This window comes from Anomalospiza imberbis, chromosome 5 (assembly GCF_031753505.1).
Source record: "Anomalospiza imberbis isolate Cuckoo-Finch-1a 21T00152 chromosome 5, ASM3175350v1, whole genome shotgun sequence".
Taxonomy (NCBI): domain Eukaryota; kingdom Metazoa; phylum Chordata; class Aves; order Passeriformes; family Viduidae; genus Anomalospiza; species Anomalospiza imberbis.
In genome coordinates this window covers 505780-527413 of record NC_089685.1, presented here as the reverse complement: position 1 = coordinate 527413, position 21634 = coordinate 505780, and the positions used below count along the sequence as shown (strand labels likewise).

The window sequence follows — 21634 nt, the reverse complement described above, 5'->3', positions numbered from 1 at the left end:
AGTCCTGGTCACTCCATGGTGTCCTTGGAGGTCCATGAATCCTGGTCACTCCATGGTGTCCTTGGATGTCCATGAGTCCTTGTCACTCCATCGTGTCCTTGGATGTCCATGAATCCTGGTCACTCCATCGTGTCCTTGGATGACCATGTATCCTGGTCACTCCATGGTGTCCTTGGAGGTCCATGTATCCTGGTCACTCCATGGTGTCCTTGGATGTCCATGAGTCCTTGTCACTCCATCGTGTCCATGGATGACCATGAATCCTGGGCACTCCATCGTGTCCTTGGAGGGCCATGAATCCTGGGCACTCCATCGTGTCCTTGGATGACCATGAGTCCTGGTCACTCCATCGTCTCCTTGGATGTCCATGAGTCCTGGTCACTCCATCGTGTCCTTGGATGTCCATGAGTCCTGGTCACTCCATTGTGTCCATGGATGTCCATGAATTCTGGTCACTCCATCGTGTCCTTGGATGTCCATGAGTCCTGGTCACTCCATTGTGTCCTTGGAGGTCCATGAATTCTGGCTCCCAGGTGTCCAGCCTTTAACTCCCTCGGGCTTTGTTCAGTGCAGCTTGTCAGGGCTGGTTTTGCCCAGCTTGGAGTTAGATTTAATGATCCGAGGAGCAGTCAGGTGTGTGGAGATGGGTGATTAGTGCTGGCTCCAAGTGGGCGCCGCTCAGGATTAACGAAAGCACGAAGCCGGCTCAGGAGAGCCGTGCCATCCCCGGGCTTTGTGTCCACAGCTACCCCGGGCTGCTGATCGTGCCGCAGAGCATCCAGGACAACACGATCCAGCGGATCTCGCGCTGCTACCGCCAGAGCCGCTTCCCCGTGGTCTGCTGGAGGAACTCCCGCACCAAGGCCGTGCTCCTGCGCTCCGGGGGCCTCCACGGCAAGGGCGTCGTCGGCCTCTTCAAGTCCCAGAACGCCCCGACCCCAGGTGACTGTCCCACCCTGCCCCGGCCAGAACGCGGAGCTGGGGCCATGGGATCACCCCTGGCTCCGGGTGGTGACACTCAGGGCTCCCCTGGCTCTGGACAGTGACACTCAGGGGTCCCCTGGCTCCAGGCGGTGACACTCAGGGGTCCCCTGGCTCCGGACAGTGACACTCAGGGGTCCCCTGGCTCTGGGGTGGTGACACTCAGGGGTCCCCTGGCTCCGGACAGTGACACTCAGGGGTCCCCTGGCTCCGGACAGTGACACTCAGGGGTCCCCAGGCTCTGGACAGTGACACTCAGGGCTCCCCTGGCTCTGGGGTGGTGACACTCAGGGCTCCCCTGGCTCTGGGGTGGTGACACTCAGGGCTCCCCTGGCTCCAGGCGGTGACACTCAGGGGTCCCCTGGCTCTGGACAGTGACACTCAGGGGTCCCCTGGCTCTGGACAGTGACACTCAGGGCTCCCCTGGCTCTGGGGTGGTGACACTCAGGGGTCCCCAGGCTCCGGATAGTGATACTTGGGGGTATCCAGGATCCAGGCGGTGACACTCAGGGGTTTCCAGCTCTGTGTGGTGATGTCTGGGAGTCCCCTGGCTCTGTGTGGTGACACTCAGGGGTCCCCAGCTCTGTGTGGTGATGTTTGGGAGTCCCCTGGCTCTGGGAGGTGACACTCAGGGGTCCCCAGCTCTGTGTGGTGATGTTTGGGAGTCCCCTGGCTCTGGGAGGTGACACTCAGGGGACTCCCCAGCTCTGGCAGGTGGCACTCAGGGGTCTCCCAGCTCTGGGCTGCTACCCTCAGAGGTCTCCTGGTTCTGGGCAGTGACAACCTGGGGCTATCCAGGTGACACTCCGGGGTGTCCCCTGCAGGCCCCTCGCAGGCGGACTCCACGAGCCTGGAGCAGGAGAAGTACCTGCAGGCCGTCATCAATTCCATGCCCCACTACTCGGACGCCGGCGGGCGCAACACCCTCAGCGGCTTCACCTCGGCTCACATGAGCAGTGCAGGTGAGGGGGGCAGGGGAGGGGGCACAGGGGGGCTCCTGCCAGCCCTGGCTCCTGCTGTGCATCCCGAGGGAGCTGCTCTCCGGGCTCCCACATCCCAGGAGGAGCGCAGCCTCTCCAGAGCTCCCAGCTCCACCTGGGTCTCCCTGGCTGCGGGTGGGGATGGGTTTTGGGACGTCTGGTGTCCCTGGAGCTGGGGGCACTGGGAGCCCTGAGGGTTTTGGGAAGCCCAGTGTCCCTGGAGCTGGGAGTGCTGGGAGCCAGAGCCTGTGCTGGGATCTGGGCACTTTCTGAAGGCCGGTGGGGACGGACCCTTCCCACCAGGATCTCAGCACTGCCTGTCCCCCATGCGTGGTGCCGGGGTCAGTCTGGGGACCCCCGGTAAGTCTGTGCCCAGGTATCCCTTCCCAGCCAGACCTTCCCAACTGTCCCTTCCCAGCTGGCCCTTCCTGCAGGGCAGAGCTCCATCCCGCCCTGCCACACTCTGGTGCCATCCATGCTGTCCCAGTGCCATCCGTCCTGTCCTGGTGCCATCCATGCTGTCCCAGTGCCATCCATGCTGTCCCATCATCCCACCCATCACCGCTGTGGACACATCAGGGGCCGGGGGCTCTGGGGAGCCCAGGGGGGCTCCCTGATCCTGAAGGCAGAGAACTTCCCAACAGCCCCTCCGAGGCCTTTCCCCGGTGTGAGGGGACGTGTCCAGAGCGCAGCCGGAGCAGGGGGCTCGGCCTGGCTCTGAGGGTGCCACGGGTGACCTGGCAGGGCTGGCACAGGGTGGTCCCACCGTGGGCTGGGGGCCGAGCCCGCTCCTCCAGGGCTGCCCCGGGCACTGGTTTTGCGTGGCTGCAGCTGGACGGTGCTTCCCGCGCTGGCTCCGCATCCCCGGGGTTCCGCTTGCTGCCGCTTCCTCCCGGCCCCTGGCCTGGCTCTGGAGGGCCTCGGGAACCCGGGAGGCCTCGGGAGCTGACGTTCTCTTGGTGCTGCAGATTTCTCCGACAAGAGGCAGCAGCCTAAGCTGGGATCGCTCATGAAGCAGGTGATGGGAGGGAAGGACGAAGGGCCTGGGACTTTGAGCCGCGGAGGTGAGGACGGGGCGGGGCCGCTGCCTGGGGGCTCGCCGAGACCCCCAGCCCTGGGCAGCTCTCGTAGAGTAGATGCTTCTCTGGGGGGAGCAGGTGATTCCTTGGGGAGAGCAGGTGATGATTCCCTGGGAAGAGCAGGTGATTCCCTGGGAAGAGCAGGTGATGATTCCCTGGGAAGAGCAGATCATCCCCTGGGAAGAGCAGGTGATTCCTTGGGAAGAGCAGGTGATTCCTTGGGAAGAGCAGATCATCCCCTGGGAAGAGCAGATCATTCCCTGGGAAGAGCAGGTGATGATTCCCTGGGAAGAGCAGATCATCCCCTGGGAAGAGCAGATCATTCTCTGGGAAGAGCAGGTGATTCCTTGGGAAGAGCAGATCATCCCCTCGGAAGGGCAGATCATTCTCTGGGAAGAGCAGATCATTCCCTGGGAAGAGCAGATTATCCCCTGGGAAGAGCAGATCATTCTCTGGGAAGAGCAGGTGATGATCCCCTGGGAAGAGCAGATCATTCCCTGGGAAGAGCAGATCATCCCCTGGGAAGAGCAGGTGATGATTCCCTGGGAAGAGCAGGTGATGATTCCCTGGGAAGAGCAGGTGCTCCCCTGAGCTGCAGCCACAGGGAGGGAGGGAGGGCTCTGCCCCAGCCCCGGCGCCATCGCCTCCATCCCATTCCCTGTCCGTGGCTCCGTGTCCCTTGCTGAGGTCACTTTCGTCCTGTGCCCCCAGGGCTGGGTCACAGAGCCAGGGTCATCACCCTGTCCTCCCCCAAGTGCGCGTCGCCGAAGGGCCGCGAGACGCCCCGAGGTACGGACGCGCCCGAGCCGGCCGGGTGTGACTGACCACTGACCCCCCGCTCACTCACTCCCCGCCCCTCAGCACTAATGGCCAGTAACCCCCGTAACCCCCCGAGCCCCCCGCTGCTCCAGCTGTGCCATGGGCACGGTAAGTACCGGGCAGCCTCGCCAGGTTTGCTTTGGGCTCCTCGGCCTCTGCGGTGCCGGGCGGTGGGGCCGGGCCGGGGCGCAGCTGGTGGCAGCGCTGTGGTGCAGGTGGCAGGGCTGTGGTGCAGGTGGCAGGTCCCGGTGCCAGTGACGAGACACGGAGCCACCGGGATCGGAATCCAGCGGGCAGGAATTCCTGCAGCGCCCAGAGGGAGAAGGAGCCAAAGCAAACCCGGTGCCCAGCACCTCCCTGGCATGTGCCCCCCGGAACGGGCTGCGGGGACGGCTCGGTGCCCCGGCTGGGGACGTGGGGCCGGCGCAGCCCCCGAGCCCCGGCCCGCCCTGATCCGCCCCGATCCCGCAGGGAAGTGGGGCAGCATCCGGGCCAGCGGCCGCATGAGCAGCTACGCCCTGAACGTGGAGATCGGGTCCCGCCTGGCGGGGAAGGACCTGCTGGGGACACAGCACAACGGGACCCCCGCCGAGCCCTCCTTCCTGCGGCAGCACCGCGCCTCGCTCTACATCATCGGGGACAAGTCCCAGCTGAAGGTGACGCACCCGGCACTGCCACCTCGGGGGCGGGTCTGGAGCCCCGGGAGAGGCTGAGGGAGCTGGGAAGGGAATGGAGCCCCGGGAGAGGCTGAGGGAGCTGGGAAGGGGCTGGAGCCCCGGGAGAGGCTGAGGGAGCTGGGAAGGGAATGGAGCCCCAGCAGAGGCTGAGGGAGCTGGGAAGGGGCTGGAGCCCCAGGAGAGGCTGAGGGAGCTGGGAAGGGAATGGAGCCCCAGGAGAGGCTGAGGGAGCTGGGAAGGGGCTGGAGCCCCAGGAGAGGCTGAGGGAGCTGGGAAGGGGCTGGAGCCCCAGGAGAGGCTGAGGGAGCCGGGAAGGGAATGGAGCCCCAGGAGAGGCTGAGGGAGCTGGGAAGGGGCTGGAGCCCCAGGAGAGGCTGAGGGAGCTGGGAAGGGAATGGAGCCCCAGGAGAGGCTGAGGGAGCTGGGAAGGGAATGGAGCCCCAGGAGAGGCTGAGGGAGCTGGGAAGGGAATGGAGCTCCAGGAGAGGCTGAGGGAGCTGGGAAGGGAATGGAGCCCCAGGAGCAGCTGAGGGATCTGGGAAGGGGCTCAGCCTGGAGCAGAGGAGGCTCAGGGGGACCTTGTGGCTCTGCACGAGTCCCTGACAGGAGGGGACAGCCGGGGGGGTCGGGCTGTGCTCCAGGGAACAGGGACAGGAGGAGAGGGAACGGCCTCAGGCTGGGCCAGAGCAGCCTCAGGGTGGACAGCAGCAGGAATTTCCCCATGGAAAGGGGGTCAGGCCTGGGCAGGGGCTGCCGGGGGGTTTGGAGCCCCCATCCCTGGAGGGATTTCACAGCTGTGTGGATGTGGCGCTTGGGGACAGTGTCAGCGGTGGCCTTGGCAGTGCTGGGGAAGGTGGTTGGACTCCACGGTCTCGGAGGGCTTTTCCAATGCAAAGAATTCCCTGATCCTGAGGGTGGCAGTGGCTCCGGCCAGCCCAGGCCAGCCCAGGCCATGCTGTCCCTCCGCAGGGCGTGAAGCCGGACCCGCTGCAGCACTGGGAGGTGGTGCCCATCGAGGTGTTCGACGTGCGCCAGGTCAAGGCCAGCTTCAAGAAGCTGATGAAGGCCTGCGTGCCCGGCTGCCCCTCCAGCGACCCCAGCGTGGCCTACCTGCGCTCCCTGGAGGAGTCGGAGTGGCTGTCCCAGGTCAGTCACCCCGCAGCCAGGGCCTGGCCCTCCCCTGCCCTGCCGCCCCTCCTGGGGCTCTGAGCGAGGATGGGCTCCAGCGCCCTGTGCAGAGCAGCACTGGGACACCCTGGGGACACGCAGGGGGCAGTCAGGGACAAGGGTGGGACAATCCAGAGCTCAGCTCTGTGGTGCCGGCCGGAGCTGCTGGCCAGGAATGCCGGGCAGGACCTGTGGGATGCTCTGGAGGGGCTGGGCCAGGGCTGTGCCAGGATGAGCCTGGGGCAGCAGCCCAGGGGGACTGGTCCAGTGTGGAGCCATGGGAGGGGTCCCACTCCGGAGGGGCGAAGGTTCCCTGTCCCCTGTCCCTGCTGCCGTGTCCGAGCGCGGGGTGGTGGCCCCCGTGACCCCCGAGCGTGGCTTCACTCCGGAGAAGGGGGCACTGCCCCCACAGCCAGCCCAGGAGCTCCCTGTGCCCTCCTCACTCCTGGCCCTGCCCTTGGCAGATCCACAAGATCCTGCAGATCTCGGTGCTGGTGGTGGAGCTGCTGGACACGGGCTCGTCCGTGCTGGTCAGTCTGGAGGACGGCTGGGACATCACCACCCAGGTGAGAGCCCGGCGGCGGCCGGGGTGGCCCCGTGGCCATCCCCCCACAGCCCCTCGAGCCCCCTGTCCCCGCAGGTGGTGTCCCTGGTGCAGCTCCTGTCCGACCCCTACTACCGGACGCTGGAGGGCTTCCGGCTGCTGGTGGAGAAGGAGTGGCTGTCCTTCGGCCACCGCTTCAGCCACCGCGGCGCCCAGACCCTGGCGGGGCAGAGCAGCGGCTTCGCCCCCATCTTCCTGCAGTTCCTGGACTGTGTGCACCAGGTGAGCCCTGGGACCGGGGCCAGGGCACCCCCGAGTGCCCCCCAAGCACCCCCAAGTCCGTGAGCGTCCAGTGGGAACCCCAGCACCCAGAGGCACCCCCAGGTGTCCACTGGAACCCCTGAGCGCCCAGGGGGAGCCCCAAGTGCCCAGTGGGGCCCCCGAGTCTGCAGCGGGACCCCCGAGCCCTGGGAGTGCCCCGGGGCAGGCGGGAGGGCCCAGGCCAGCCCGTGTCCGTGGATCCCGGCCATCCCGGGGCTCTCGCGCAGATCCACCTGCAGTTCCCCATGGAGTTCGAGTTCAGCCAGTACTACCTGAAGTTCCTCAGCTACCACTACATTTCCAACCGCTTCCGGACATTCCTGCTGGACTCGGACTACGAGCGCATCGAGCTGGGTGAGTGCGGCGTGCGGGGCCAGGGGTGGCACCTGTCCCTGCCCCCGTCACACCCGGTGTCCCCTCTGTCCCCCCAGGGCTCCTGTACGAGGAGAAGGGCGAGCGGAAGGGCCAGCAGGTCTCCAAATCCATCTGGGATTACATCGACCGCCTCAACAAGAAAGCTCCCATCTTCTTCAACTACCTGTACGCACCAGAGGACGGGGAGGTGAGAGCTGGGGGCACCTGGAGCACCTGGAGGGGAGCTGGGAGCACCCCAGGATCCTCCCTGCAGGAGCGGCTGGAGCTGGGATTTGTCCACTGGGAAGGGAGCTCAGAGCCCCTGCAGTGCCACCCCTGCCATGGCAGGGACACCTCCCACTGTCCCAGGCTGCTCCAGCCCCAGGGTCCAGCCTGGCCTTGGGCACTCACAGGGATCCAGGGGCAGCCCCAGCTGCTCTGGGAATTCCAGCCCAGCCAGGAATTCCCAATTCCCAAGATCCCATCCATCCCTGCCCTCTGGCAGTGGGAGCCATTCCCTGTGTCCTGTCCCTGCAGGCCTTGTCCCCAGTCCCTCTGCAGCTCTCCTGGAGCCTCCTCAGGCCCTGGCAGGGGCTCTGAGCTCTCCCTGGAGCCTTTCTCTCCAGGCTGGGCACTGCTGTGCTCCGTGTGGACACGCTGTCCCCGTGGTCTGGCCGGGAATGTCCAGCCTGTCCCCGCTGCCCTTCCTGAGCCGCCCCTGCCCCTCCCCCAGGTGCTGAGGCCGTACAGCAACATCTCCAACCTGAAGGTGTGGGATTATTACACGGAGGAGACGCTGTCCGAGGGCCCCCCGTACGACTGGGAGCTGGCGCAGGGGCAGCCGGAGCCGGCGGAGGAGCCGGATCGCCAGGACACGGCGGCCCCGCAGAGCAAGCGCCGCATCATCTGGCCCTGCTACGACAACCGCAGCCGCGTGGAGCCCGACGCCATCTCCAAACTGCTCGAGGTCGGCATCGCTGCCCCGGGGATGGCACCCGGCAGAGCCCCGGCACAGGGACAGCGGCCTCAGGACAGGGACAGCAGCCCAGGCACAGGGACAGTGGCCTCAGGACAGGGACAGTGGCCTCAGGACAGGGACAGCAGCCTCAGGACAGGGACAGCAGCCCCAGCACAGGGACAGCAGCCTCAGGACAGGGACAGCAGCCCCGGCACAGGGACAGCGGCCTCAGGACAGGGACAGCGGCCTCAGGACAGGGACAGCGGCTCCAGGACAGGGACAGCGGCCTCAGGACAGGGACAGCAGCCTCAGGACAGGGACAGCGGCCTCAGGACAGGGACAGCAGCCCAGGCACAGGGACAGCAGCCCCGGCACAGGGACAGCAGCCTCAGGACAGGGACAGCGGCCTCAGGACAGGGACAGCAGCCCCGGCACAGGGACAGCAGCCCCGGCACAGGGACAGCAGCCCCGGCACAGGGACAGCAGCCCAGGCACAGGGACAGCGGCCTCAGGACAGGGACAGTGGCCTCAGGACAGGGACAGCGGCCCCGGCACAGGGACAGCGGCTCCAGGACAGGGACGGAGACCCAGGACCGGAATGGTGACTCCGGGACAGGGATGGTGACCCCAGGGATTTTGTCCCCTCCGGGGCTGATGCCGGAATTCCCCCCACAGGAGTTGCACAACCTGGAGATGGAGCTGGGGCAGGTCCCGGAGCGCTGGAAGGACACGTGGGACAAGGTGAAAGCGTCCCAGCGCACGGAGGGGCGGCAGGAGGGCAGCAGGGTAGGTGACAGGGGGTGACAGGGCTGTGCCAGGCACTGTCACAGGGTGTCACAGGGTGTGACAGGGTGTGGGCATAGCTGTGGCAAGGGCTGTGATGGGGCTGTGACAGGGTGTGACAGGGTGTGACAGGGTGTGACAGGGTGTGGCGGGGGCTGTGACAGGATGGTGACAGAGGGGTGACAGGGTGTGGCAGGCTGGTGCCGCTGCTGCTGGTTCTGAGGTGGTTCTGGTGCTGGTTCTGGTGCTGCTGCTGGTTCTGAGGTGGTTCTGGTGCTGCTGCTGCTGGTTCTGAGGTGGTTCTGGTGCCAGTTCTGGTGCTGCTGCTGCTGGTTCTGAGGTGGTTGTGATGCCGGTTCTGGTGCTGCTGCTGGTTCTGAGGTGGTTGTGGTGCTGGTTCTGGTGCTGCTGCTGGTTCTGAGGTGGTTCTGGTGCTGGTTGTGGTGCTGCTGCTGGTTCTGAGGTGGTTCTGGTGCCAGTTCTGGCGCCGCTGCTGGTTCTGAGGTGGTTGTGATGCCGGTTCTGGTGCTGCTGCTGGTTCTGAGGTGGTTCTGGTGCTGGTTCTGGTGCTGCTGCTGGTTCTGAGGTGGTTCTGGTGCCAGTTCTGGTGCTGCTGCTGCTGGTTCTGAGGTGGTTCTGGTGCCAGTTCTGGCGCCGCTGCTGGTTCTGAGGTGGTTGTGATGCCGGTTCTGGTGCTGCTGCTGGTTCTGAGGTGGTTCTGGTGCTGGTTCTGGTGCTGCTGCTGGTTCTGAGGTGGTTGTGGTGCCGGTTCTGGTGCCGCTGCTGGTTCTGAGGTGGTTCTGGTGCTGGTTGTGGTGCTGCTGCTGGTTCTGAGGTGGTTGTGATGCCGGTTCTGGTGCCCCTGCTGGTTCTGAGGTGGTTGTGATGCCGGTTCTGGTGCTGCTGCTGGTTCTGAGGTGGTTCTGGTGCTGGTTCTGGTGCTGCTGCTGGTTCTGAGGTGGTTCTGGTGCTGCTGCTGCTGGTTCTGAGGTGGTTCTGGTGCTGGTTCTGGTGCTGCTGCTGCTGGTTCTGAGGTGGTTGTGATGCCGGTTCTGGTGCTGCTGCTGGTTCTGAGGTGGTTGTGGTGCTGGTTCTGGTGCTGCTGCTGGTTCTGAGGTGGTTGTGGTGCTGGTTGTGGTGCTGCTGCTGGTTCTGAGGTGGTTCTGGTGCCAGTTCTGGCGCCGCTGCTGGTTCTGAGGTGGTTGTGATGCCGGTTCTGGTGCTGCTGCTGGTTCTGAGGTGGTTCTGGTGCTGGTTCTGGTGCTGCTGCTGGTTCTGAGGTGGTTCTGGTGCCAGTTCTGGTGCTGCTGCTGCTGGTTCTGAGGTGGTTCTGGTGCCAGTTCTGGCGCCGCTGCTGGTTCTGAGGTGGTTGTGATGCCGGTTCTGGTGCTGCTGCTGGTTCTGAGGTGGTTCTGGTGCTGGTTGTGGTGCTGCTGCTGGTTCTGAGGTGGTTCTGGTGCCGGTTCTGGTGCCGCTGCTGGTTCTGAGGTGGTTCTGGTGCTGGTTGTGGTGCTGCTGCTGGTTCTGAGGTGGTTGTGGTGCTGGTTGTGGTGCTGCTGCTGGTTCTGAGGTGGTTGTGATGCCGGTTCTGGTGCTGCTGCTGGTTCTGAGGTGGTTCTGGTGCTGGTTCTGGTGCTGCTGCTGGTTCTGAGGTGGTTGTGGTGCTGGTTCTGGTGCCGCTGCTGGTTCTGAGGTGGTTGTGATGCCGGTTCTGGTGCTGCTGCTGGTTCTGAGGTGGTTCTGGTGCTGGTTCTGGTGCTGCTGCTGGTTCTGAGGTGGTTGTGGTGCTGGTTCTGGTGCCGCTGCTGGTTCTGAGGTGGTTGTGGTGCTGGTTCTGGTGCTGCTGCTGGTTCTGAGGTGGTTCTGGTGCTGCTGCTGCTGGTTCTGAGGTGGTTCTGGTGCCAGTTCTGGTGCTGCTGCTGCTGGTTCTGAGGTGGTTGTGATGCCGGTTCTGGTGCTGCTGCTGGTTCTGAGGTGGTTGTGGTGCTGGTTCTGGTGCCACTGCTGGTTCTGAGGTGGTTGTGATGCCGGTTCTGGTGCCGCTGCTGGTTCTGAGGTGGTTGTGGTGCTGGTTCTGGTGCTGCTGCTGGTTCTGAGGTGGTTGTGATGCCGGTTCTGGTGCTGCTGCTGGTTCTGAGGTGGTTCTGGTGCTGGTTGTGGTGCTGCTGCTGGTTCTGAGGTGGTTGTGATGCCGGTTCTGGTGCCCCTGCTGGTTCTGAGGTGGTTGTGATGCCGGTTCTGGTGCCCCTGCTGGTTCTGAGGTGGTTCTGGTGCCAGTTCTGGTGCTGCTGCTGGTTCTGAGGTGGTTCTGGTGCTGGTTGTGGTGCTGCTGCTGGTTCTGAGGTGGTTCTGGTGCTGGTTGTGGTGCTGCTGCTGGTTCTGAGGTGGTTCTGGTGCCAGTTCTGGTGCCGCTGCTGGTTCTGAGGTGGTTCTGGTGCCGGTTCTGGTGCCGCCGCTGCAGGTGCTCAGCCCCAGCCCCCCTCACGCTGTCCCTGTCCCGCAGACCCCCAGCTCCTTGCTGATGTCATCGGGGCTGTCCCACCACCGGCGCTCGCTGGGCGTGTACCTGCAGGAGAGCGGGGTGGGCTCCACGCTCAACCTCAGCCTGGACAGCGACACCAGCAGCACCTCCACCCCGTCCAGCGGGAAGCCGGGCGGCCGCCGCAGCACCTCCACCCTCTACAGCCAGTTCCAGATGTCCGAGAGCGAGAACAGGCAGGCGGGGCTGGGAGTGGGCTGGGAATGCCGGCAGTGGGAGGGGAATCCCTCCCGGCGGGGACAGGACATGGAGCCCAGTGGGTTTCCATCCCTGACCCCGCTGTTCTGGCCCCTCGCTGCCCCGCAGATCCTACGAGGGGTCTCTGTACAAGAAAGGCGCCTTCATGAAACCCTGGAAGTCTCGGTGGTTTGTGCTGGATAAAACCAAACATCAGGTACTGGGTGGGCCCCGGGGCCTGTCCTGTCCCTCTGTCCTGTCCCTCTGTCCCATCCCAGCCCAGCCCAGCCTATCCCATCGCTATGCCCTGCCCTGAGCCGGCTCTCCCGCAGCTGCGGTACTACGACAGCCGGATGGACACGGAGTGCAAGGGGGTCATCGACCTGGCCGAGGTGGAGTCCATCACCCCGGGGACCCCCACCATGGGGGCCCCCAAGACGGTGGACGAGAAAGCTTTCTTCGACGTGAGTGTCCCCAGGGGCTGGCGCTGGGCAGCTGCGGTCACTGCGGGCTGTGGCCGCGGCCCCGGAGCGCTGCCCCGGGCGCAGCCCTCAGCCCCTCCTCTCTCTGCCCGCAGCTGAAGACGACGAAACGAGTTTACAATTTCTGCGCCCAGGACGTGCAGCTGGCCCAGCAGTGGATCGACCGCATCCAGAGCTGCCTGTCGGACGCGTGAGCCCGGCTCAGCGGAGCCGCAATTCCAGGCACGGCTGCCGGCCCGCAGCGGGAGCAGAGGCAGCGCCGGGCTCGAGGCCGAGCCCGGGACTGAGGGAGAGGAGGAGCGGCCCTTCCTCCCACCCGCAGGGCAGGACGGGCGTGTCCGGGGTGGGTGGCACAGGGAGGGATTCCTCGGGGACCCCGTCCCGCCCCCAGCCCCGTCTGAGCCGTGTCGTGACCCCGTGTCCTCCGTGTGCCCCAGCCCCCCTCCCTGGGCAGGGGGTCCCGCACCCCACAGCCCCGCCCCACACCGCTGGGGGAGGCAGAGCTACCCCCTCGTCCTGCCCCTCGTCCTGCCCCCCTGCATGTCTGCCAGAGTCCCCCGGAACCCGCCCTGCCCCTCCCGGCCTGGGAGCGAGCCCTGGGCTCCGCGCCCGTCCCGCTGGAGCCGGGACCTGCAGCTCAGGGGATGGCAGAGGGGACAGAGCCCTGCAGCTCGGGGGATGGCAGAGGGGACAGAGCCCTGCAGCTCGGGGGATGGCAGAGGGGACAGAGCCCTGCAGCTCGGGGGATGGCAGAGGGGACAGAGCCCTGCAGCTCGGGGGATGGCAGAGGGGACAGAGCCCTGCAGCTCGGGGGATGGCAGAGGGGACAGAGCCCTGCAGCTCAGGGGATGGCAGAGGGGACAGCGCGGGAGCACCGGGACCATCCCGTCTCGTGTCCCATCCTGGAGCCGCTCCCAGCTGTGCACAGGAACGGGAATGCCGGGGATGTTGGGATGCTGCAGGCGCTGGCTCCGTGTCCCTGGGGGGAATGTGGCCATGGCCACTGCTCCCAGCGGGCAGGGGGCTCCTCGGGCCAGGGGCTGCCTGTCCTGCTGGGGTCCCTGTCCTGGCTGGGACAGTCTCTACCTCCAGGCTGGCTGTCCCGGGGAGCACATTCCCTGCAGGAGGTGCCAAATGCTGCAGCCTCCTGGGTGCCCCTCTGTCCCCTCCCTCTGGTGGGGACCAGACCAGCCCCGGGATGAGGGTCCCCTCGGGCTGAAGCCACACGGGGCTGGGACAGGGTTGGGACAGTGGCCCTGCAAGCGCCACCTGGTCTCTGCAGGGTCTCTTTTGCACAGGTCACACCCCCAGCCCTCAGGGCTGTCCTCCCTCCAACCCCCCCTGGGTGCCCCCTTTGTGTTCTGCCTGTGCCCAGCCAGGGGGGCCCAAGGGAGCAGCTCCTGTCCCTGTCCCTGTCCCTGTCCCTGTCCCAGCCCCGCTGTCCCCCCGCTGCTGCCGCCCCTCAGTGCCGGGGCGGCTCTCGGTACCGAATCGGCTCCCGCAGCCCCCCCTGCCCTCGCACTGGTGTGAACTGGGGGTTCGGCGTGGGGGGACCCCAGAGGGCACCGTGGGGTCACTGCGGCCCCACTGCTGCCCGGGACCCCCCATGGCCCCCAGGACTGACCCCCCCAGCTCCGCCAGCCCCTCCACCCGTGTTGTTTTTAAAGTCCAGCGTTTTATTTCAGTGCAGAGCTCTTTGTACAGTCGCGCGTTCCTCTGTACCATCCTGGCTGTGCAGGTGTAACACGGAGGTTTTGTAACTTACCCGAGCAGTTGTAGATTATTGAAGTTTCTGTACATTGTGTCAAACATGCAGAGTCCTTGTATTGTATTTGTGCCTAGAGGAAAAGGTTATTCTATAAAGAGAAAACTAACGGAATTTAATAAAAAAATTAATATGAGAGACGCTCCTTTTGCCTTGCTGAACACCAGGAAACGGGGCAGAGCCTCGGGAAGCACAGGACAGGCTCAGCTCCTGTGTCACAGGGCAGAGCTCCCGGGGGGATCCTGGCACAGGGACCTTTGCTGGATCCGTTCTGTCCCACCTGCTCCTGCTGGGGCTGCCACCATTCCCACCCGACAGGAGGAGAGGGATCGGCCTCGCGCCAGGCCAGGGGAGGTGAGGTGGGCACCAGCAGGAATTTCCCCATGGAACAGCGTCAGGCCTCGGCAGGGGCTGCCCAGGGAGCTTTGGAGTGCCCGTCCCTGGAGGTGTCCAGGGAATTCCTGGAGACGGCACTCGGGGCTCTGGGCTGGGGACAAGGTGGGCATCGGGCACAGCTTGGACTGGGTGGGCTTTCCCAGCCTCAGGGATTCCATGATTCCATCAGGAGTCCAGCCCCACTCCCAGCCCTGACCATCCCAGAGCCCCCTCGGGACCCTCGGCGTCCTGCCGGATGGAGGAACCCAGCACTGGCACGTGAATTTTGAGCTTTTATTGATAGTTGGAATTTACAGCCTAAAACTGACAACATAGAGAGATGCAGACTTTTTTTCCTTTTTCTTATTTTCTTTTTTTTTTTTTTCTTTTTTGGTCGCTTTTTTACAAAAAAAAAAAAAAAAAAAACAAAAAAACAAACCAAAAAAAAAAACAAAAACCGAAAACCAAAATAACCAAAAAAGCCACCAGCATCAGATTTACAATATAAAAGTTTTGACAGTAGAGAGACTAAAGTACATCTGGAATTACTCAGAAAAATAAACAGGGAAAAGGCAGTAATTTCAAATTTGTCCCTCGTATTTACACATAATACACAGACATTGCTTACAAAGACCCGGATCCCAGTTTAAGGGCAGTTGGCATCGTGAGAAGGCTCCCCCGGCATCGCCCTCGTGCCCGCCCAGGCCCCGGCGCCGGGCCGGGGCCGGATCCCGGGATCTCCCCGCGGCCCCTCCGTGGTTTTATTGCTTTGCGGGGCCGGTGGTGGTGGAGAAAGGCATCGAGTCCCCCCCGCTCGCTGCTCCCGCCGGGACACCCCCATCCCTCGGGAGTTCCCTCGGGAACTGCCGGGATGTCCCCGGGACCAGCGCAGATTTTCAGGGAGACTCAGCTCGGGACGCCACGGCAGGATTTGGGAAGAGCGGGAAGAGGAGGAGCGGAGCGACGCTGAAAATCCGGGCTCGGGCTGGGGACCCCCCTGCAAGCTCCCAAATCCAGGAATCCCCACCGCCCCGGCGGCAGCGCCTCCCTCTGCTCGGCCTGTTGGATTTATGGGATCTCCTGTGCTCAGGGAAGGCTCCAGCTCCCATCCCACAGCCTGGAATTAGCTCTGCCTCAGCCGGGACGTGGGGATGGCAGAGGTGCCATTCCCAAGGCCTTTTCCCAAAATGAGCCAAGGCTAGGAGCCAGGCACGGCCTGGGATGGGCACGGAGCCCCCGGGACGGGCACGGAGCCCGGACAGAATCCGCTCCCTCAGGAGATGCCTGGACGGCCCTGCCAGCCCCGGGCACCGCTGTGGTCCCAGAGCCCCCCGCTCTCCCGGAGATCCGGAATTATTCCCAACAACCAGCCTGGCTTGGGTCATTGTTAGATCAGTGTGGGGTTCTGGGGCCGGAGGCGGCACCGGGGTCTCCCGGGGGATGAGTCCGTGGTTTGTGCTAACAGTCACAGAGCCGAATGCTCCCAGCGAGCCCCTGCAAGGGACGGAAAAGCCCCGGAACAGCGGCTCCAGAGGCTCCAACTCAACAGCAAACGTGGAAACCTCCGAGTGCGGATGGACAGAGGACGCCGGGCGGGAAAGCGGAGCCAAGGAGGGATCTGCTGGAGCAAACTGACCAGGGAAAACCACCGGGAAGCCCTGGGGACTGGGATGTGCCAGCAGGGATCACCCCCCGTGGCCACGCGGATCCTGGGACTCGGGCAGGATAAAGGAAAGGTTTGGAAAATGTCACATCAAGGAGAATGCCTGGAAAACTCCACATTTCCACCCAAATTCCCCTCAACTGCCGCTGCAGCCGGGTCGGACATGGAAGGCAAAGACAGAAACAAGGAAAAGGGAAAATCCACGACCTCTGAGAGCGCCAGGGACAGCCTGGGATGGCTCCAGCCTGGAACAGCCTCTCCCGCCCGGAGAAAACGGAACAGGGATAAAATCAGGGGAAAGAGTCGCTCCATTCTCAGCCCTGGAACCCCTGGAATTCTGAGCCCTGCCCAGCACCTGGGACTGGGATTGGGATTGGATTGATTTGTACCAACGCCGGAGCCCATTGGGAAGGTGCAAATCTCCCGCTCCAGGAGATCCCAGCAAAGCCAAAGGCTCTGGGAAAAACGGGATTCAGGTGAGTTTAGAAATCTCTGCAATAAATTTTTATAAATATTCCCTATTTACAGCAAATGCTGGGAATGGGAGAGTGGGGCGGGAAGGAGGAGCCAGGGACATGATTGGAGCAGCTCCTGCTGCCACCACCGGGATGCTCCTGCCTGTCCCCAGTGTCCCCTCTGCCCTCATTCCATGGATCCATCTCCTCTGGAATGCTCCTGCCTGTCCCCAGGGCTGCGGGAGAAACCAACCACCTCCTCCCCTGAAATCCCAAGGATTTTCATCCCAAGGTCTCTCCTCATCAGTCTCACGGTCCAACCCTTGAGTCACGGCCTCAGCCAAACGGGAAAACCACAGGAAAGGTTCTGGTCCCTTGGGAATGGGGGTGGGGGTCAGGTCCTGTTCCTAAATCAGCCATAAATCCATAAATCCAGGAAGTCCGGCTGCTCCGGCCCCCCAGCACATCCTTGATCCCAAACAGGAAAAGGGGGATCCCAACCAGGGAAACCCCAACCCAACCCAGGCAATTCCTAGTTCCAGCCCCTCCCGCTGTGCCCAGGTCCAGGTTTGAGGCTGGATCCCAGCACTGTCCCCTCCACTCGGGAAGCCTGAGCATTCCCGGTGTTTGCCACTGTCGGCTGCCAGGGGACGGAAGGACAATTTTAAGAGGGAAAAGCTCATCAGGGAATTCTCTGGGACTGTCTGGCAGAAAATCCCTTCCTATTCCACAAACCCCAGACCCAGCAGGGGAATGTTTATATTGCAAGGGGGGGGATATTTACAGGCCCAGGAAGTTTTCATGTAAATTCCATTAAATAATAAAATATTTGGGATTAAACATTAATTCCATTCCATCAGAAAATCGGGAATAATCCTTTCTTTCTGGTGCTTTTAAGCCCAGTTTTTCTGCACTACTCAGAGATCGCTCCGATGCCCAGGCTGGAGTCTGGGATCCTTCTGGAGCAGACAGGAAATGGGCACAGAATTCCCGTTCCCTGCCCCATGGCCCCACTCCCATGGGATCTCCGTTATCCCTTGGGAAAGGATCAACTTCTCCCTGCATGGCCCCAAAGGGAACCCTGGCAGCTGAGCATTCCCAAAGGACGTTTTCCTTCTGTTTTGTGGAATTCCGACAGGGCCCCATTCCCAACCATCGTCCTCACATCCCCAATCCAGGGAAGTGCAGGGAAGGGGCCCTGGGGCTTCCCGTGAGCAAATCCCATCTGGCTCTGCCCGGAGCTCCGTGGGGACACCGGGGGTGGATGAAGTGGGACACTGGGATGGATGAACTGGGACGCTGGGATGGATGAAGTGGGATACTGGGATGAAGTGGGATACTGGGATGGATGAACTGGGACACTGGGATGGATGAAGTGGGACACTGGGACACTGGGATGAACTGGGACACTGGGATGGATGAACTGGGACACTGGGATGAAGTGGGGTACTGGGATGGATGAACTGGGATACTGGGATGAACTGGGACACTGGGATGAAGTGGAACACTGGGATGGATGAACTGGGACACTGGGATGGATGAACTGGGACACTGGGATGAACTGGGACACTGGGATGGATGAACTGGGACACTGGGATGAACTGGGACACTGGGATGGATGAACTGGGACACTGGGATGAACTGGGACACTGGGATGGATGAACTGGGATACAGGGATGAACTGGGACACTGGGATACCCTAACTGGGATAAGGAGCTGTGAGGTGTAGGGGGAAGAGCACAGGGAACAGAAATCCATTGCTGGGATGGGGATGGATTTAAGGCACTCGGATCAGTGGGAATTGGGAATGATTTGTTATCCATGGGCTTGGGCACAGGACGTTCTTCTCTGTTTCCTGTGACCTGGGATGGAAGAGGACTGGGTCCAAGCTGGAATGGGAAGAGGTGGCTCCTTCCAGACTAAATCCAAGGCTCTGGATTGCTTTGGAACTTCCAGTGTGGCCGCTGCCGTGCCCTGGAACAGCTCCTGATCCAAGGGGCCTGGGAGCTGGAAGTGTCTGAGGGAGCAGAACCTTTTTTGGGAAAGCTGCAGCAGGTCTGGAGGGAGGGGAGGAGCAGGGATGGGAATTGCAGGGATGTGATGACTACAGGGGAATTAACTGCAAATTAACAGGATCCAGGGGAAGGGAAGGGATGGGAAGGGATTGGGATTCTCCACACTTTCCCAGATTCTGCCATGGCCAATCAGACACGGATTGGAGTTTGAACATTCCTAGGATGAGAGAAAGGAGCAGGGAAAGAGCTGAAGTGTCCGTGCAAAGTCACTGCCAGGAGAGGGAACAGGGTGCTGAGGAGCAGGGAATGGCTGCAGGGAGCAGGGATTAACTGCAGAACAGGGAATGGCTGCAGGGAGCAGGGAATGGCTGCAGGGAGCAGGGAATGGCTGGAGGGAGCAGGGAATGGCTGGAGGGAGCAGGGATTAACTGCAGGGAGCAGGGAATGGCTGCAGGGAGCAGGGATTAACTGCAGAACAGGGAATGGCTGCAGGAGCAGGGAATGGCTGCAGGAGCAGGGAATGGCTGCAGGGAACAGGGAATGGCTGCAGGGAGCAGGGATTAACTGCAGAACAGGGAATGGCTGCAGGGAGCAGGGAATGGCTGCAGGGAGCAGGGAATGGCTGCAGGAGCAGGGAATGGCTGCAGGGAGCAGGGAATGGCTGCAGGGAACAGGGAATGGCTGCAGGGAGCAGGGATTAACTGCAGAACAGGGAATGGCTGCAGGAGCAGGGAATGGCTGCAGGAGCAGGGAATGGCTGGAGGGAGCAGGGATTAACTGCAGGGAGCAGGGAATGGCTGCAGGGAGCAGGGAATGGCTGCAGGGAGCAGGGAATGGCTGGAGGGAGCAGGGAATGGCTGGAGGGAGCAGGGAATGGCTGCAGGGAGCAGGGAATGGCTGGAGGAACAGGGAATGGCTGCAGGAGCAGGGAATGGCTGCAGGGAGCAGGGAATGGCTGCAGGAGCAGGGAATGGCTGCAGGAGCAGGGAATGGCTGCAGGAGCAGGGAATGGCTGGAGGGAGCAGGGATTAACTGCAGGGAGCAGGGAATGGCTGCAGGGAGCAGGGAATGGCTGCAGGGAGCAGGGAATGGCTGGAGGGAGCAGGGAATGGCTGGAGGGAGCAGGGAATGGCTGCAGGGAGCAGGGAATGGCTGCAGGAACAGGGAATGGCTGCAGGAGCAGGGAATGGCTGCAGGAGCAGGGAATGGCTGCAGGGAGCAGGGAATGGCTGCAGGGAGCAGGGAATGGCTGCAGGGAGCAGGGAATGGCTGCAGGAACAGGGAATGGCTGCAGGAGCAGGGAATGGCTGCAGGGAGCAGGGAATGGCTGCAGGAACAGGGAATGGCTGCAGGGAGCAGGGAATGGCTGCAGGAACAGGGAATGGCTGCAGGGAGCAGGGATTAACTGCAGGGAGCAGGGAATGGCTGCAGGAGCAGGGAATGGCTGCAGGAGCAGGGAATGGCTGCAGGAACAGGGAATGGCTGCAGGAGCAGGGAATGGCTGGAGGGAGCAGGGAATGGCTGCAGGGAGCAGGGAATGGCTGCAGGAACAGGGAATGGCTGCAGGAGCAGGGAATGGCTGCAGGGAGCAGGGAATGGCTGCAGGGAACAGGGAATGGCTGCAGGAACAGGGAATGGCTGCAGGAGCAGGGAATGGCTGCAGGGAGCAGGGAATGGCTGCAGGGAACAGGGAATGGCTGCAGGAGCAGGGAATGGCTGGAGGGAGCAGGGAATGGCTGCAGGGAGCAGGGAATGGCTGCAGGAACAGGGAATGGCTGCAGGAGCAGGGAATGGCTGCAGGGAGCAGGGAATGGCTGCAGGGAACAGGGAATGGCTGCAGGGAGCAGGGAATGGCTGCAGGAACAGGGAATGGCTGCAGGGAGCAGGGATTAACTGCAGGGAGCAGGGAATGGCTGCAGGGAGCAGGGAATGGCTGCAGGGAGCAGGGAATGGCTGCAGGGAGCAGGGAATGGCTGCAGGGAGCAGGGAATGCACGAGGGCCAGGGAACAGCTGCAAGGACCATGGAATAGACGTGAGAATCAGGGAACTGCAAGGACCAAGGGATGACTCCAAGGGCCAGGGAAGGACTCCAGGGAGCCAGGAATTCACAGGAGGACATGGAAGGCATGCAAGGACCATGGAACAAGGGAACTCCAGGCTCCACTCTGGGCTCAGGAGTGGAGCAGCCAAAATTCCCTGTTGCAATCCCAGCACCCCCGGGGCCACTCGAGGTTCTCCAGCAGCAGTCTGGGAAAGAGGAGAGTGGGAGAAGCATTTCCATGGAGAGAAGAACGTTTGCTGTGCCTGTGGATAATTCCACTCCATGTCTGGATCCATGAGATCCGGCCAAGGGGATCCTCCAGCAGTGCCCTCACTGCCAAAGGCACCAAACCCACCCCCTGCAGGGAATCCCTACAGCATTCCCAGAATTCCTACAAAGTTCTGCAAAACTACCTCTGAGCATCAAGACTACAGGAGAAAGGATTTTTTTCCTTGTTTCCATCTGTCCAAGGAATTGAGGGAATCAAAAATAGAAGGGAAGGCTCTGCCCTCCAGAAAAGCCCCAAATACAGGGAGAGAGGAAAATCCTTCTCTTCCCATCAGCATCAAATACAAAAATACAGTTTCCATGGGAACATCCCACTGCTGGGAGAGGTGAGGACCACCAGGGAAAACTGGGAATTCTGTACAAATCCAGACAAGAGCTGGGACACCACAAAGCCCTTCCTGGATGAGGTAAGAGTGATTCAGGGAGCAAAGCCACCAGGGAGGAGCCAAATTGTTCCTTTTCCATTTGTTTGTCCCTAAGTTCAGCCCTAAATGCACCTGGAAAACTCCTGGGTTTGCTGGAACTTCCCACCACGGAGGGAAAAACCAGGATCAAAGATCTCATTCTCAGCCCAAACCCAACAGCATTCCTGATAAAGTCAGAAACGTAATCCAGGACAAAACCAACAGGAACGGATCCAGCCCGTCTTCCAAAGGATCTCAAGACTTTCACCGATGGAATGCTGGAGTTGGTCCAACGCTTCAGGGGCACCATTGCTGCCACTGCCACACGTCATTAACTAACACAGGTAATTATTCATTAATACTGCCAAACTGCGGAGCCGATTCTGGACTGGGAACACCGCGATCCCAAATCCAATCTCGGCAGAGCAAGGGGAAAAAATCCTGAAAACGAGTCCAAGGGAGAACAGTCACAACGCAACCCCTGCATCCTGAGTTTCCATGGATACAGCACAGCAGTACACCCCATTCCAAGGGCAGGGCTGAGCAGCCTCGGGCCCTTCCCTGAGGGCACGGCCAGGATTCCAGGGTGGCACATCCCTGTCCCCCCAGGAGGAGAGCACAGGGAAGCGGCACAGGACGGAGCCAGGACGAGCAGGGATGGAAAATGTTCCATGGCAAGAGCAGCTTCCCAAATATGGTACGGAGCCAGGACAGCGGGAATGGGAAACGGCAGGAGGAGCTCCCACCCCCAAGGCGTGCAGCTCGG

The 21634-nt window shown here is 62.3% G+C and overlaps 2 protein-coding genes across 4 annotated transcripts in view; one reads left to right on the top strand and one right to left on the bottom strand.

The window, feature by feature from the left end:
* The window catches only part of SBF1 (SET binding factor 1), a 74690-nt gene extending 60928 nt beyond the window's left edge, over positions 1 to 13762 (top strand). Inside the window, exons 27-42 of one of the 3 annotated variants that reach the window (XM_068189298.1) lie at positions 746 to 942; positions 1806 to 1943; positions 2930 to 3025; positions 3752 to 3829; positions 4331 to 4515; positions 5506 to 5682; positions 6168 to 6269; positions 6344 to 6529; positions 6796 to 6922; positions 7000 to 7130; positions 7656 to 7889; positions 8556 to 8666; positions 11167 to 11378; positions 11509 to 11596; positions 11712 to 11843; positions 11957 to 13762. In XM_068189298.1, coding sequence (XP_068045399.1) covers positions 746 to 942; positions 1806 to 1943; positions 2930 to 3025; positions 3752 to 3829; positions 4331 to 4515; positions 5506 to 5682; positions 6168 to 6269; positions 6344 to 6529; positions 6796 to 6922; positions 7000 to 7130; positions 7656 to 7889; positions 8556 to 8666; positions 11167 to 11378; positions 11509 to 11596; positions 11712 to 11843; positions 11957 to 12055 — 2293 coding nt within the window. In that variant the 3' untranslated portion in view covers positions 12056 to 13762. The remainder of the gene's footprint in view (positions 1 to 745; positions 943 to 1805; positions 1944 to 2929; positions 3026 to 3751; positions 3830 to 4330; positions 4516 to 5505; positions 5683 to 6167; positions 6270 to 6343; positions 6530 to 6795; positions 6923 to 6999; positions 7131 to 7655; positions 7890 to 8555; positions 8667 to 11166; positions 11379 to 11508; positions 11597 to 11711; positions 11844 to 11956) is intronic. The other 2 variants (XM_068189299.1, XM_068189300.1) reach the window with 2 other exon arrangements.
* A 519-nt stretch (positions 13763 to 14281) lies between these two features.
* On the bottom strand, positions 14282 to 18574 carry LOC137473550 (uncharacterized). Its single transcript, XM_068189307.1, has 2 exons — positions 18466 to 18574; positions 14282 to 18426 (listed from the first exon to the last, which is right to left on the bottom strand). Exon 2 carries the CDS (start codon positions 17940 to 17942, stop codon positions 17037 to 17039), a length of 906 nt encoding a protein of 301 aa, XP_068045408.1. The 5' UTR covers positions 17943 to 18426; positions 18466 to 18574; the 3' UTR covers positions 14282 to 17036.
* Between the last annotated feature and the right edge of the window lie 3060 nt (positions 18575 to 21634).